Source organism: Chaetura pelagica, unplaced genomic scaffold (genome assembly GCF_000747805.2).
Source record: "Chaetura pelagica isolate M959 unplaced genomic scaffold, ChaPel_1.0 scaffold66, whole genome shotgun sequence".
NCBI classification, from domain to species: domain Eukaryota; kingdom Metazoa; phylum Chordata; class Aves; order Apodiformes; family Apodidae; genus Chaetura; species Chaetura pelagica.
Window position 1 is genome coordinate 6230952 of NW_009953811.1, and position 13799 is coordinate 6244750.

Sequence of the window (13799 nt, forward strand, 5' to 3'; positions counted from 1 at the left end):
GCTCACTTAAAATCCCTCTGTGCTTTCAACTGGAGAGCTTGCTCTTATGCTTATTCTCCTGAATGATGAAGTTTCTTTAGTTCAGTAAATGACAGTAATTATTGTATTCATGGAATCATAGAATCATAGAATGGTTAGAGTTGGAAGGGACCTAAAAATTCCAACTTCCCTGCATGGGCAGGGACACTTCCCACCAGATCAGGTTGTTCAAATCCCCACACAACCTGGTCTTGAATGTTTCTAGGAATGGAGCTTCCACAACTTCTCTGGGCAGCCTGTTCCCGTGTCTCACCACCCTCATACTAAAGAATTTCCTCGTTATCTCTAACCTAAATCTCCCTTCTTTCAGTTTAAAACCATTACCCCACAGATTTCACATATCTCCCTTCCCAGTTAAACAGCACCACTTACTTCCAGTTCTCCACCTGTAGTTTCTCTGTTGACATCATATTGCACCACAAAATTCCCATCTACTGCTGTGGATGAGCACGTGGGGCACTTTCGTTGCTGAGCCATTGTTGGCTTGAAAGAGACATGAGCCTTGAGATGAGAAGTGGTCGTCAGTCAATCAGATGTGTCAGAAGTGGATCATTCAAACAAATTTCAACTACTTATGATGAAATATTTTATTTCACTGAGCACTTAATTTAAGCAGAAAATGGACTTTTTCACTTCAAAAGAAAAGCAGCACTGAGGTTTGCCTGGAAATGTTGAATCAGTCATAGCAACTGGGATACAAACATGGTGACCTGGATCTACAACACCAAGTATTTCCATGAGAGCTGTGCAATCCATTTCTAGTAACTAATATGTTGGCTCATTTAACATTTTCCTAGCTGAAAGTATCCATACTTTTATCTAATTTTAAAAAATATATTTTCAATTGATTATTTTTTTTTCCCAAACAGCTTGTAATTTGTTTGTAAATGGAGTACTAGAAATCATTTTCACTAGTCACATGTTTGGTTGTGCAGGCTTTAGAGTGTTACTTCTCTGCTTTGAGTGGATAACTTGGAATTTCCTGAGAGGAGAAGACATAGTATATTTAGCCAGCAACAGGCTTTCTTAGGCACTCAAAGGGCCTTGTGCTTGCACAGGAAATTACTTATAATGTAAGAACTTTGGAATATGTGAAAATTCTCTCTGCATTAATGTTATGAACAAGACTGCTTGAGACTATCTCAATATAGGCAATATTTTGCTGTATCCTAGTAACATATGTCATTAAAAATATTTCTGTCCCAGTGAAGTTTAATAATAGCAAGAGATAATTGAAATGAGCAGAATAATAACAGCTCAATGGGGCTCTGAATTAGTGTTCCCTTATTTGCCTTCAAATCCATAATTAAATGTTGTCAGAGGTTATCTGTCTATATTACTTCTGAAATAATTTGCTAAACTAGGAGTGTGGCTGAATGAGACATGAATTTGGACCTGGACATTGAGAAACAATGCTGCCTGATATATTATTATAGTAGTACAGACAGGCTTTTGGGGCCTGGTGCATATACTCTGTGTTAGGTGTCTACATAAGAGTAATAAGAGCTGTACCCTCCCAGAGCCACTGCTTGAGGCTTCATGGGGAAAACTTCTTTATAGTTGGAGGGTTTGCCTATGCACAAGTGTTAAGGAAAAGAGCAGGCCTAAAATAAGTCCCTATGCAGATGTTCTCAGCTGAAACTGAGATTGTGGAGTTACTCCAGAATGTTTTTTCTACTTGATATTAATCCCTTGCCCTTTTCACATCCAGCAACCTCAGAGCATTGTTCCTCCAGAATTACAAATCTTTTTAATAGATGGACTACACGTTATGTTTCTCCTGCTGTCACAGTAGCATTTGAGCATCCTGTACCTCCATTTAAGTATCGACAATGAAGACACCATATTTTTTGCCAGATTTTCTCTTGCCTCCGGCATGGATGAAAAAAATTACACCTACTGTGTAGGAACATGTGTGGAACCCACACTGCTCATGTTATTTCCAGTCAGTGACTGTTACCTTTTTCTCTCCCTTGGAGATGCTGGTGATTCCATCAAAATGATCTCCGAGTGAGTTCGGAACGTGCACGTAACGAATTCCCTGCGGCTCAATAATGCGGACGTCCACCTGGAGGCAGGAAGGGAGGACACTGAGTGTGGGGCAGAGCCTGTGCTGTACCAGGAGCTTGGGAACCCTCCAAAAGAAAACTGCAGCTGAGGGGTGGGGTTGTCCTTGAGGGTGCTGCAGTGGGGCTAGTCTCATTTGTGGTGGGGGTGCTGAAAAGAAACTATGAGGGAAAGGTAAAAATCAAAGATGTCCAAAAATCCAAAATAATTTGATGGAAATTCTCATTCTTTCTCTCTCTCTCCCTCCCTGGGGCAAGTGGTGGGACAGGAGTTAAGTGTGATACCATTGTTTATGCTGTAAGCATGGAAGAAGCATGAAGAGAGTCTGCCTATATGTTGCTTTGGGTTAGGAGACCAGGAAGACCATGAGTTCTCACAACTGTTGAGTTCTCTTCCTCTCCACTCATGCCATTGAAAGGACAGAGTATTTTCCCTTTAGGTTGGATGAACAAGGTGATTTGGAAAATAAAGATTTTGTCCCATCCACCTGAGATAAGGACTTTTTCTCTGGTTGTGTTTCTGCATGGTTACTGAGAGTACTAAAAGATAGGACATGGCATCCTTTTCAGTAAGATTAACTCAGGCCTTTGGGCAGCTTGAAGTAGATCACAACCTGCACCAAGGAAATGTGAGCAACAAACTTTCATACACAGCTTGTGCTGAAGTCATGGAAAGCTGAGGACAATATTTCTGAAAGAGAAACTTGAGAATGGCCAGATGGAAATGTCCATTTAGCTCTGTGTCCTGTATCTGTTGATGGATGACAGAGGTGTCATCCATTCCTTGAATATGTTTAACAAAGGAAGAAAGAATAAGACAATCTTCTGGCTGCCAGTTGTGGATGGACTGTCATTCAGAGAACATTTGCTCTCATATGACACTATCTCATGAAGTTGGGATCCTTGTGAAAGCACTGTTCCAAAAAATCCACAAATATTCTTTGTTTTCCTCCAGTCAAGGCAAGTTTACACAAGGGTATATATAGGCTAAAACTTGTTTGCCCAAGTGGTTCTGACATGAGTCAGTCCCAATTCAGAAGATGCCCAACTGTGTTAGCACAAGAGGAGGCAGGACACGTTTATTCCTCACATGTACCTCCAGGTTTGAAGTGCCTCATGTTGATCTACACAGTGACCTTGAAGCTATTTGTACTGAACTATAGATGAAATATCCAATTGTGGTGCTCAGAGGAACCTTGGCTGTTTTCTCCATGAGGATTCACCAGTGGGGTGCTGCCTACACACAACAGCTCTACTTTACCTCCATGTGCTTTGCCAGGCGTCCTGGCTTCACAGAGATGACATGTTCATAGGAGCTCAACTTCCTTCGAATCATTTCATGGTAGTGAAGTTCAAATTGAATCCTTGTCCCTGGGGGCACATTCACTTCAGTTTTGAAGTTTTCCATATCCAAGGCGTTGCTCCTAAAAAGTCAGCTGTGGGGTTATTTTGAGAAAATGCAAGGAGAAAGAGAGCTTCTTTGCATTTTGGTTTAGAGTTCAGTGTTTGCTGGGCCTTACTCTAGCTGTGACCTGTAGCAGGGAACTGCATGTCTCTTAGCACAGTGTATTTTATCAAGCTGAAAACAGGAGCTCAAGCCAAGTCTTTGACAATTAAATATCAGAGTTGCTGTAATTAAGGAAAACCTGCCTCTTGGACTCATTTTAATTTCCAGAATTGTCCCTCCACTAGCCCTTCCTGGGATGGGTCACTTCAGTTCTCCTGTGAACAAGTTCAGTACAACAACCATATGCCAAAGTTTTTATACCTTACTATTCCAGCAGCTTTGCCTTTGGCTTTTGCTTGAGAGTACATTTTCCTGGCTTCAGATTTTTCCCGAATTTTGCTGGTAAATGTTATACCATTGACATCCCTAGGAGAGAGAAGCACAGTCAGTTTGCAAAACAAACAACTTCACAGTCAACAGCTGTTTCTTCAATTTAGAAAAATGTCAGTGAAATCTAATCTGGTGGGAAGTAAAATAATAAGGCTCTTGTTTAACCCCAAGGTGGTGAAGTCTGGTTTCCACTAGATCTGTATTTTTTCCTTACCTGTTCTTTCATTTCAAGTAGTCAGCAGTCTTGTACTCTGAGGAGGGTCTGCTCTCCTCCACCTCCTTCACACTGTCCTGTCCCTTGGGCAGGGAACTCATGTTATGGCTGTTTTGGAACAAGGATCAGGAAGTGTCTGCTGACCTGCAAGCTGGCTGCTGCCTCTCTGAATGGGCATTGAACCAGGTTAGTTTTGTTCTGTTCAGTGAGAGCTCTAATTTGGGTCTCTTTCTCTCCTTTGATCTGGTGCCATCTTGCACAAGACAGGTGAGAACTTTGCCTATTTGACACTTTTGTCCTTTTGTCAAATGTTGTTGATGTTGGCCAATGGCCCAATAATCACTGGAGAAGAGGAAATGGACAGACAGACAGTATGACCCCACCAGGAGTACTGTGTCCAGTTCTGGAGCCCTCAACATAAAAAAGATGCGGAACTCTTGGAGCAAGTCTAGAGGAAGGCCATGAAGATAATCAGAGGGCTGGAGAACCTCTGCTATGAGATAGTTGGGGTTCAGCCTGGAGAATAGAAGGCTCCAGGAAGACCTCATAGTGACCTTCCAGTGCCTGAAGGGGCTACAGGAAAGCTGGGGAGGGATTTTTACAAGGGCTTGTAGTGAGAGGACAAGTGGCAATGGATCAAAACTGCAATAGGGGAGATTTAGGTTAGACATTTGGAGGAAATTCCTTAGTGTGAAGATGGTGAGACAATGGAACAGGTTGCCCAGGGAAACTGTGGATGCTCCATCCCTGGAAGTGCTGAAGGCCAGGTTGGATAGGGCTCTGAGAAAACTGATCTAATGGAAGGTGTCCCTGCCCATGCAGGGTGTTGGACCTAAATGATCTTTAAGGTCCTTTCCAACCCAAAACATTCCATTATGACATGAGCCTTTTTTCTTTGGGACAGTCTGCTAAAATCACACTGGAACTGGACAATAATGAGGTGTTTTGCTTTAACAAATACCTCTCTCCCACCAGATTCTGCCACCACATTCAATGACACTGCCAGAGCACAAGGCTGATACCTGCCCACTACTTACATAGTAAAATTGTCAATAAAAGCTCCTTTGGGGACTTGTACATCAAACACTATGTGCTGGGACCTTTTGGCATTATTCACCATTTTGGCTTGGATCATTGTGTTGGCCAACCGTGACGTGATTGTGGATTGAACTTTGTAGCTGTAAAGACCTATCTTGTCATCGTCTTCCACCTGTAATTGAAAAAAATTGCTCTATAAATTTGGGGCACAGCTAGAAAATGTGCCCTAGAGGACAATATCAACCCCTTTTATAGTCTCAGTGCCTTTTTTTCCCAACTGCTGTTCATTACAATATGGCAGCCAGATGGGCCATGAGCTCAAGTTCAAGACACCTCCACAAATTACCTGGTAATTGTGTCAGGATACTCCTTTGAATATAGTTTATTGTAACATTTCATCTGAAAGGGGAATTGACTAAGCTGGAATGTTTTCCTTTTGTCTGACCATGCAACCTGTTCTTGAAATGACTCGGTGTAATCCAGCATGGAAGGGTACATACATAGTAATCTTCAACATCATATACTGAGGAGTAGAGAGCTTGAATTTTCAATAAAGGTCCTAAATAAAGGAGACCTGAAGCACTGGTTGCTGGTCTAGTCTTGTAAAGGGTTAAACCATGGCAGTGGGAGAACAGTATTAAGATATTTTAAGATTTGTCTAATCAAGCTTGATGCTTATTTCTCCCTATTTGCCATACCCTTCTCCCTTCAAGAGCAGTTGTACAAACAGCACTGTGCAAACAGTGGTCTGGTGAAAGAAAATAGGTTAATACCCAACCAGCAGTAAAAACAAGGAACTGAGCAAACAAAAGGATTGATTTCCAAAAAAATAGTTAACTAGGAAATCACTTTGTCAGGTTTTTTTTGTTGTTTTTTTTTTTCCACAGAGGAGTTAAAAAACTCACCAGATCTCCAACATAGCCCCAGTCAGACGTACTTCGCTGGAAAAGAAAGATAGGGAGAGTGTATTTCAGCAAATTGAAGAACACAGATTGAGGCTGTTTCAAAACAGGGATCAGAGAGTGGCAACATCTAAAAGCTGCTTTCCAAGATGATCAGAAATAGTTTGAGATCTCAGGCGCAGAGTGCATATTCATTTTGTCTTATTTTACATAGCTACACATGGGATGTTGGAGCATGGGATCTCCCAGCTGTGACTTAGAGGGTATCAAAACCAGGACAGATCTCTTCTTCTTTCTTGTGTTTTTTATAGAGAACATTCTCTTCTAGAACAAAAACACTCTGAAAGCAATACATGCTAGCAAAAAGTCATACTCAGAAACTCTAGCTTTTAACACAAACATTCTCATTTCATTTTTCTAGGAAAAGTGGAAAAACCTCCAATCCCAGACTTTTAAATATAATTTTGTTTTAATTTATGTTATAGAATATATATTACTGTATTATATGCAATATGTATGTATAAAAACCCCCCATTGTGCAACCAATATTACACTTATATTCTTTTATGTATGTGAAGTTAGTTATGTATGCACTGCTTACAAGAGCTGAAACTGCTCATTAATGGTTGTTTTTCTCCCCTGCCCTATGAATATTTCCATTTTAAAATTTCTGTAACGAGGTGGTGACATCTTATGGCCACTGGAATAATTCCACTTAATTCCCTAAAATTTAAACTCCTGGGTTGGGATTTGGCTCACCTAGTTCTAGGGGGAGATGCAATTGCTTAATGCAGATATCTGCTTGGGTGTTGTCGTCACAACTAGGCAAGCTCAGCTCTTTACAGTCGATGGAGTGTTGCCTTTGATCTGGCAATAGGTGCTTCCCTTTTTCTGAATGAGTCTTGCCCCTAAGCCAAGCTGACTGTACTGATTGAAGACTGAGCACCTACTACTGCTCCAGGTGTCCCAGGTATCACCCTGCCCTTCAGCTAGGGCTCCAGGAGATCATGAGGCTTCTGTAGGCCTTGTGTGATATCTGACACCCAGTAAGATCTCTCAGACACTGCTAGATCTGTACATGCAGGCAACTAAACTGAGCCATTTAATTCTACTGATGATGAGCAGGAACTTAGGGAGACTAATTCAGATAGGAAGAATTATAAAAATATACCAGAAGATACCAATCTCATCTCAGATTTCATTTGCACTCAAATCCAGGAGGACCCAGAATCACAGAGTATGGTCACGAAAACTGCATTAGTCACATGGCTGTTAGGAAGAAGTTCTTTACTATGAGGGTGGTGGAAGAACTAGCACAGGTTGCCCAGAGAGGTGGTGAAGTCTCCGTCACTGGAAACATTCAAGGTCAGGCTTGACAAGGCTCTGAGCAACCTGATCTATTTAGAAAGATTTTTGTGCACTGCAGGGGGGCTGGACTATATGACCTTAAAAATTCCCTTGCAACCCCACACATTCTGTGAGTCTATGATAAGGCTTGCTACACATCATTCAGTTTATTTGAAGCTAATTAAAATACTGTTACTAGGAAAATCTTGGGCTACATAAAAGATACTAAGTGTCATAGGAAGATAATTTCAAGAATCCTTTAAAGCCAGATGGACAGATTCCAGAATTTCTGCCTCCATGAGAACAATTGTGGATTTTTGTTTACTAGCTATACAGGATGCACCTGAAACAATCTGACTGGGATTTCAGGATCTGGGAGTTCATTGGTTCTTTAGAGACTGTCTGCAAAGCCTGATGGACTGGTCCTTATTTAGTCCGTCCTGACACCCCACAGATGTCACTGTACAGTGAACTGGACCCTTCACATCTGACAAAGAACCAGACTGAAAAATCACCAGCACAGATTAAGACTAATAAACCTTGACTGAAACAAAGATAATTTTGAAAAGATGAAGACCAAGACCTTAGCACAGAGGGGATTTGCTTTATTGTGGTACTTCTCCAGTTCTCAGGATTGCTTAGGGTTCCCAACTCCCTTTATGAATGGTGCTAAAGCTCTCAAGATGCCCAGGTTTCCTTCCTGTCTGCTTTTGTGAGGGTGGAGGAGAAGGGGGAGGTGCTGATGAAGACAGGAATTTATTACTTGCACATGCAATGACTCCCACTGCTGTTGTCAGAGATCAGATATGGGGTAGGCCAATCCCCTTAGGATCTCTAGGGTTGTAGGGGGCAGCCACTCCAACAGGTCAGGAGGACACAACTGTAGACATAAATTATCATTCAGGTCTGAGTGCTGGTGTGGTTACTGGGAACACGGGCTTTTTAGGGACTTCTGTGGCACATGGGACTCATTCTGTTTCTGGCATGAGGATTCATGGCTGATCCTTGCCTTTGAACCACATCCAGATCTCCTGATGACCACACTGCATAGAAACACAATCATGTGCAATATCTAATGTGTGTTTAATTGCTGAGTCGTGTGGAGAAAAATGCATCAAAAACTGTCTTAAGGATCTGGTCTTGATAGATGATGGGCCATCTGTTCAGGTACTGAGACTTATCTTCTCCTGACATCTTGCAGGTTATGGATACTTAGCTTTCCATAATGATCTTTGTTCAAATCACTGTGCATGATGACTGTGACTACTGTGCCATCTGTCATCAAGATACTGGATACTTCATCCTAACTAGTATCCAGGGCTGCTAACCTGCTCCTCCTTTCCTGTCTGTGGAAGAAGCCATGGTGTGTGTCTAAGGGAGAAATGCATTGCAAGAGGTAATCCACTACAAGGGATTGCAGGTTTTCAGCCATCTCTGGGATGCCTGGCTTACCATGGCTTTCAACTTGCAGTCCACAGGCTGCTCCTGAGATGTGACTCAGTAAAACAAGGAAAGCAGATTCAGAGAGGTTATGCTGCATTTGAAGGAAATTACTTTTCCACTGGGGCATGACAATGCCTAGGCAAAGTCGTAAGAATCTGTAAATTAAGGAAAAGGTTGAAAAGTAGATGTCCAGCATGAGAAACTAAGAGGATGAGATCTACCTGGCATGTCGTCCCAGCTCTTCGAGGTTCTGTTTCCTCAAGGTTTCACTTGTTTTCATGTCAGCCACTTCCTAAGGAGCTTCTAACATGCTGCAGTTTCATTGCAGCCTCTTCAGACTCCTTTTGGGGATGATGACCCTTACTGTGAAGTGCAAGAATTTCAAACCAAAGTCTTGGCAGAGTTTGTCTCCACAGTGCTGAAGGTGAGTCCTGATCTTTCTGGTCACATTTATACCCTAGAAGCCCTAGGAGTTCTCCAGCCCTCTAGATTCTACCCTCTCTCTTCTTCCATATTTCCTTCCTGTGTTGTTTCTCATGAAGAGGAAACCAGGAAGGTGGGACAGTAAGGAAACAGCTGTGACCTCATCTAGCTCTGAACAGCTAGAAATCAGGACCAGGACTGGGGGACATGCTGCAGAACATCCTGCCTTGAAGTCTAGACATGAACTCCGTTATCTGTCTCCAAACCAGAGATAACAGCAGTGCACCATCACATGGAGATCCACAAGGTTACCTGCATTCCAGGCCATGGAGTGCTCAGTTTCTGTGGTCACGAGGACCATTCACATACCTGAGACACAATATTTTTTAATTACTCAGGAGCAAATGTTTATCACCAGAATACCTGATCTGGACATAGAAAACAATTATTTCTATTTAGAGCTAATCAGTAGGGTCTGCAGGGAAGTTCTGTTGTCTTGTTGCCAATGGGCTAGTGACCTCACTGTAGGCAAACATAGCCCTAAAACAATAATTTGGAAAACAGTCTTTCTCTAGTGATTAACAATAAATAACTGTGTGCCTGTTCTTGGCTAGGGGCTGCTGTCTCAAGGTGTTTTCAGTAGTTCAGTTTAAACTAATGTATTAATTTTCGTTGTGACTCAACTAACACAAGGGTAGGTCATCCTATAGCTGAGCTCTTAGTTCTACTGGTTTGCAAAGACTCATTTGACAGGTAAAGGATGGGAAATAATATGTGGGAATATAAGGAATAACTTGTATAATAAAACCACTGGTAGACTGCATGCAGGTGTCTGTATCACTGTATCACTATATATCCAGAAAGTCAGGGAACAGAAGGAGCAGAATGCATGTGGCACTAATGCAGACATGTTGGAAAGAAATGATGTCCTGAAGAAATGCAGCTAGAGAGGATTTCTGCTTAGATGATGGTTAAAATAAATTGAATCTCTGGAGGCTCCTGCACAAGAAGGACATGGACCTGTTGGAGCAAGTCCAGAGGAGGGCCACAAAAATGATCAGAGGGCTGGAGCAGCTCTCTGATGAAGACAGGCTGAGGGAGCTGGGGTTGTCCAGCCTGGAGAAGAGAAGATTCCAGTGGGGACCTTATAGCGACCTTCCAATACCTGAAAGGGTCTTATAAGAAGGCTGGGGAAGAGCTGTTCACTGGGGCATGTAATGATAGGACAAGGGGTAATGGTTTTAAGCTAGAAAAGGGTAGATTAAGTTGGACATGAGGAAAAAGTTCTTTAATATGAGGGTGGTGGATCACTGGAACAGGTTGCCCAGAGAGGTGGTGGAGGCCCTATCTCTAATTCAAGATCAAGCTTGATGGGGCTCTGAGCAATCTGGTCTAGTTGGAGTTGTACCTGTTTATTGTAGGGGGACTTGACTAGATGACTTTTAAAGGTCCCTTCCAAGTCAAGATATTCTATAATTCTATGATTCTGTGATATTATTTATGTACTGCTCTGGGAAATGTGAGCAGGTTTGATTCATATTTATGCTAATATCTTCCACCTTTCTGGCAGTGTAATGGGTGTTTAGGTGTCAGTAAGTTACAGTTACACTCTGTGTGAGGCCTCTTTCAAAATACTTTAGGATAAAGAAGAACCATGTTTGTCTGGGCTTAACTAAAGATGCTGGGAAATCCAACTGTACTGAAAAGGATCTTTGCTTTCACTATAATGAACAAGCTCAAGAAAGGCAGCACCAGAACTTAGGTGGATGATAAGGTCCACCCTGATCGAAATTTCTTTCATTCAGTGCAATAGAAATTAATACCTTAAACCAACTGCTTTAATTATTATTATTGTTAATTACTAGTGTGTAAAACACAAATGCTGCTTTAAACTCCTCTGTTTCAGAAGCTGACTGAATTCAATAATCTGCAACCCAGATTTCAGCCTACATTGCCAATGTCCAACATTCTTTTCTATTTCCTCATGGAAAAGCCTCACCAGTATCAATGGGATTGTTCCCACAGACAAAGTCAGACAGACAAGCAACTCCATTGTTTAGCATCTGTATGATTGTCCTTAGGAGCTCAGATAGGGAACAAAGCATTTTCATACTAGGTCCTACATAAAGGATAGTAGTAGGTCTTGTCCCAACAAGAGATGTGGAGGTCTCAGTGCGTGTAAGGACCTGCTGGTGCCACCTGGTTGCACACGCACAACTTTGGCGTGGAACAAGCCACCTGGAGAGAGCTCCCAGGCATTCTTACTTGCCTCTTTTTGAAGCATTTCTGGTACTGTACCTGGTACCTGCCATTTCTCATCTTGGAGCTTGAAGGAAATCCATCGATTTCTACATCAATCAGGTTTTCCACTTCCTAGAGAAGAAAGAAGAAGAAAAAAAAAGACATGTTGCTGCTGCCTTACTGTTTGATTTATGACTTCATTTATTATTGATTAGCACTCTATTATAGAGTTCCAGAGAGAATTTACCTCCCTTAGGTCCAAATGGGGAGCAAAGGAAGAAAAAAAAAGACATATTGCTGCTGCCTTACTGTTTGAATTATGACTTCATTTATTATTCATTAGCGCTCTACTATAGAGTTCCAGAGTTTACCTCCCTTAGGTCCAAATGGGGAGCAAAGATGCAAACCATTTGAGATCAAAATGCTGCCTCTTCACACTTTTAGTTTCCCCCTCTGGCCAACTAACTCTAGACACTCTTTAAATACCATGGCCTTTACTATAATTTTGCAACCTTTCTTTCTGAAACAAGGAATAACATTTAACTCACTGAAATCACCATAAAGAGCAAGAGGCAGATTGTCATCAGGATGGGTCCAGCTATGGTAACTACAGCATTTCAGGTCTTGGTCTGACTTAAAACAGCAAGTTCAGAGAATTCTGCTCAAACTAATTTAAATTTTCTTCATTTTTTTTTTTTTTTTACTAATATACCTGAGAATCATATTGTTCCATTGACAGAAAATGTCTTTTCCAAGTGCAAACTGCACTGATTCAATTAGAAGCATGGTTCTTACACCACAGCCATGCTCTATACTTTGTTAGGATTTTAATTTGTGGAAATAAAGAAGTTTAAGTTCAAGAGTTGCTCTCCAACTTGTATGATAGCATGCACACAGAGATTTGTACAAAATTAACTTTAATTGCTTAAGCACATTGATGTTAAACTGATATGGCATCTAAGATTAGAAAGGACCTTAAATCTGGAATATTTTTCCAGGGAGTTACAAACTCAGGATAAAAATCTCACTGTCTCATGACAAGTGCTGTAAGAAGAAAGAAAAAGAGGATATCTCTGCTCACTAATTCCTTTTGCTAATCTTCCAAAAGAAAAGAAAGCTTCACATCATCCCTACAAACTTCACAAAATATTGCAATTCACACTGCAGTGTGGAAATGGATGTAGACACCCAAACCTAAGCTCACCTGAGTCCAGGTGTTTAAATTTGGACTCAGCTTCAGAGTCAAACTTATAACTATACTTCTTTTCTTCATTGTATTACTTGAAAAAATTACAAGCTCTTCTGTAAATTACCTCATTCTTCTGCTGTGGAATGTAGAGTCAATTGGATCTTAACTGCATCTTTCAATCCCTCTTAGAAAAACCTAAGACCATATGAAGATTTGCTGGAGTTTATAGTGATCCAGAGAGGAGACCCCATCCAGAAAGATATCTAGGTGGTCTGCTTCTGATATTCCAGGGATACAGTTTATAAAACATGCTGAAGGTCTGAGCAAAGAAGCCCACTTGAATGTTTAAAGGTTAAAACCACTAGAAAAGGCAAAGGTGAGGTAAAAATATGAGCCCTGCTTGAAAAAGAAACTTGGAGTTATGCCCTTACCATCTCAACTTTAGTAATATAAAGAAATTAACCCACAAACAGTGAAAACTGATTTTCAGAACAATCCCATTTACAGCTAAAAGCAGAAGAGAATTCATGAGATATAGGCAGATCTATGAAGCAATGACCCAGTCCTGCTCCCACCACCGTCAGCTGTGTCCTCAACGTTGACTTCAGCAAGGAAGGGAGACCTGGGCCCTGCCTTCCAATACTCACATCTGGGATTTCATCGATAACGAGATCAAAGCTTCCTACTCCAGAAATGAGGAACAAACCCAGGAAGCAGATCAGAGGCTTCATTTTCTTCCTGCTTGTCTCCTGAGAACAGTCCACATAGGTGCTAGACACAAGATCTTCCCTTCTCTGAGACAAGTTCAAGGAAACAGCTCACTGTTATGCAGTATTTTTGAGCAAAGTTTTGAAACGCTGACTTTGTTTAGGCCGTGGGTAAATATTTGCCTTGCAACGCAGGCCTGAGCTGTGGTGCCTGAGCAAGGGTTATCCAAATAGTGTCTTCACTCACCTCTGCCTTCGATAACAGCTTAGGCTTGGATAGGCTCATGTCTTGCTTTTGTAGCTTCCCGTGATGTTTGACTAATTTCCTGCTAGGCACAGACCTTGGAGTATCC

General features: G+C 41.5%; 1 protein-coding gene across 1 annotated transcript in view; it reads right to left on the reverse strand.

Moving 5' to 3' along the window:
- Positions 1-13518, reverse strand: part of ITIH2 (inter-alpha-trypsin inhibitor heavy chain 2) — a 30318-nt gene extending 16800 nt beyond the window's left edge. Inside the window, exons 1-8 of the mRNA XM_010001277.1 lie at positions 13387-13518; positions 11608-11682; positions 6100-6135; positions 5194-5366; positions 3874-3978; positions 3367-3529; positions 2000-2107; positions 412-540 (exon numbers count right to left, since the gene is read on the reverse strand). Coding sequence (XP_009999579.1) covers positions 412-540; positions 2000-2107; positions 3367-3529; positions 3874-3978; positions 5194-5366; positions 6100-6135; positions 11608-11682; positions 13387-13470 — 873 coding nt within the window. The 5' untranslated portion in view covers positions 13471-13518. The remainder of the gene's footprint in view (positions 1-411; positions 541-1999; positions 2108-3366; positions 3530-3873; positions 3979-5193; positions 5367-6099; positions 6136-11607; positions 11683-13386) is intronic.
- Positions 13519-13799: the final 281 nt, after the last annotated feature.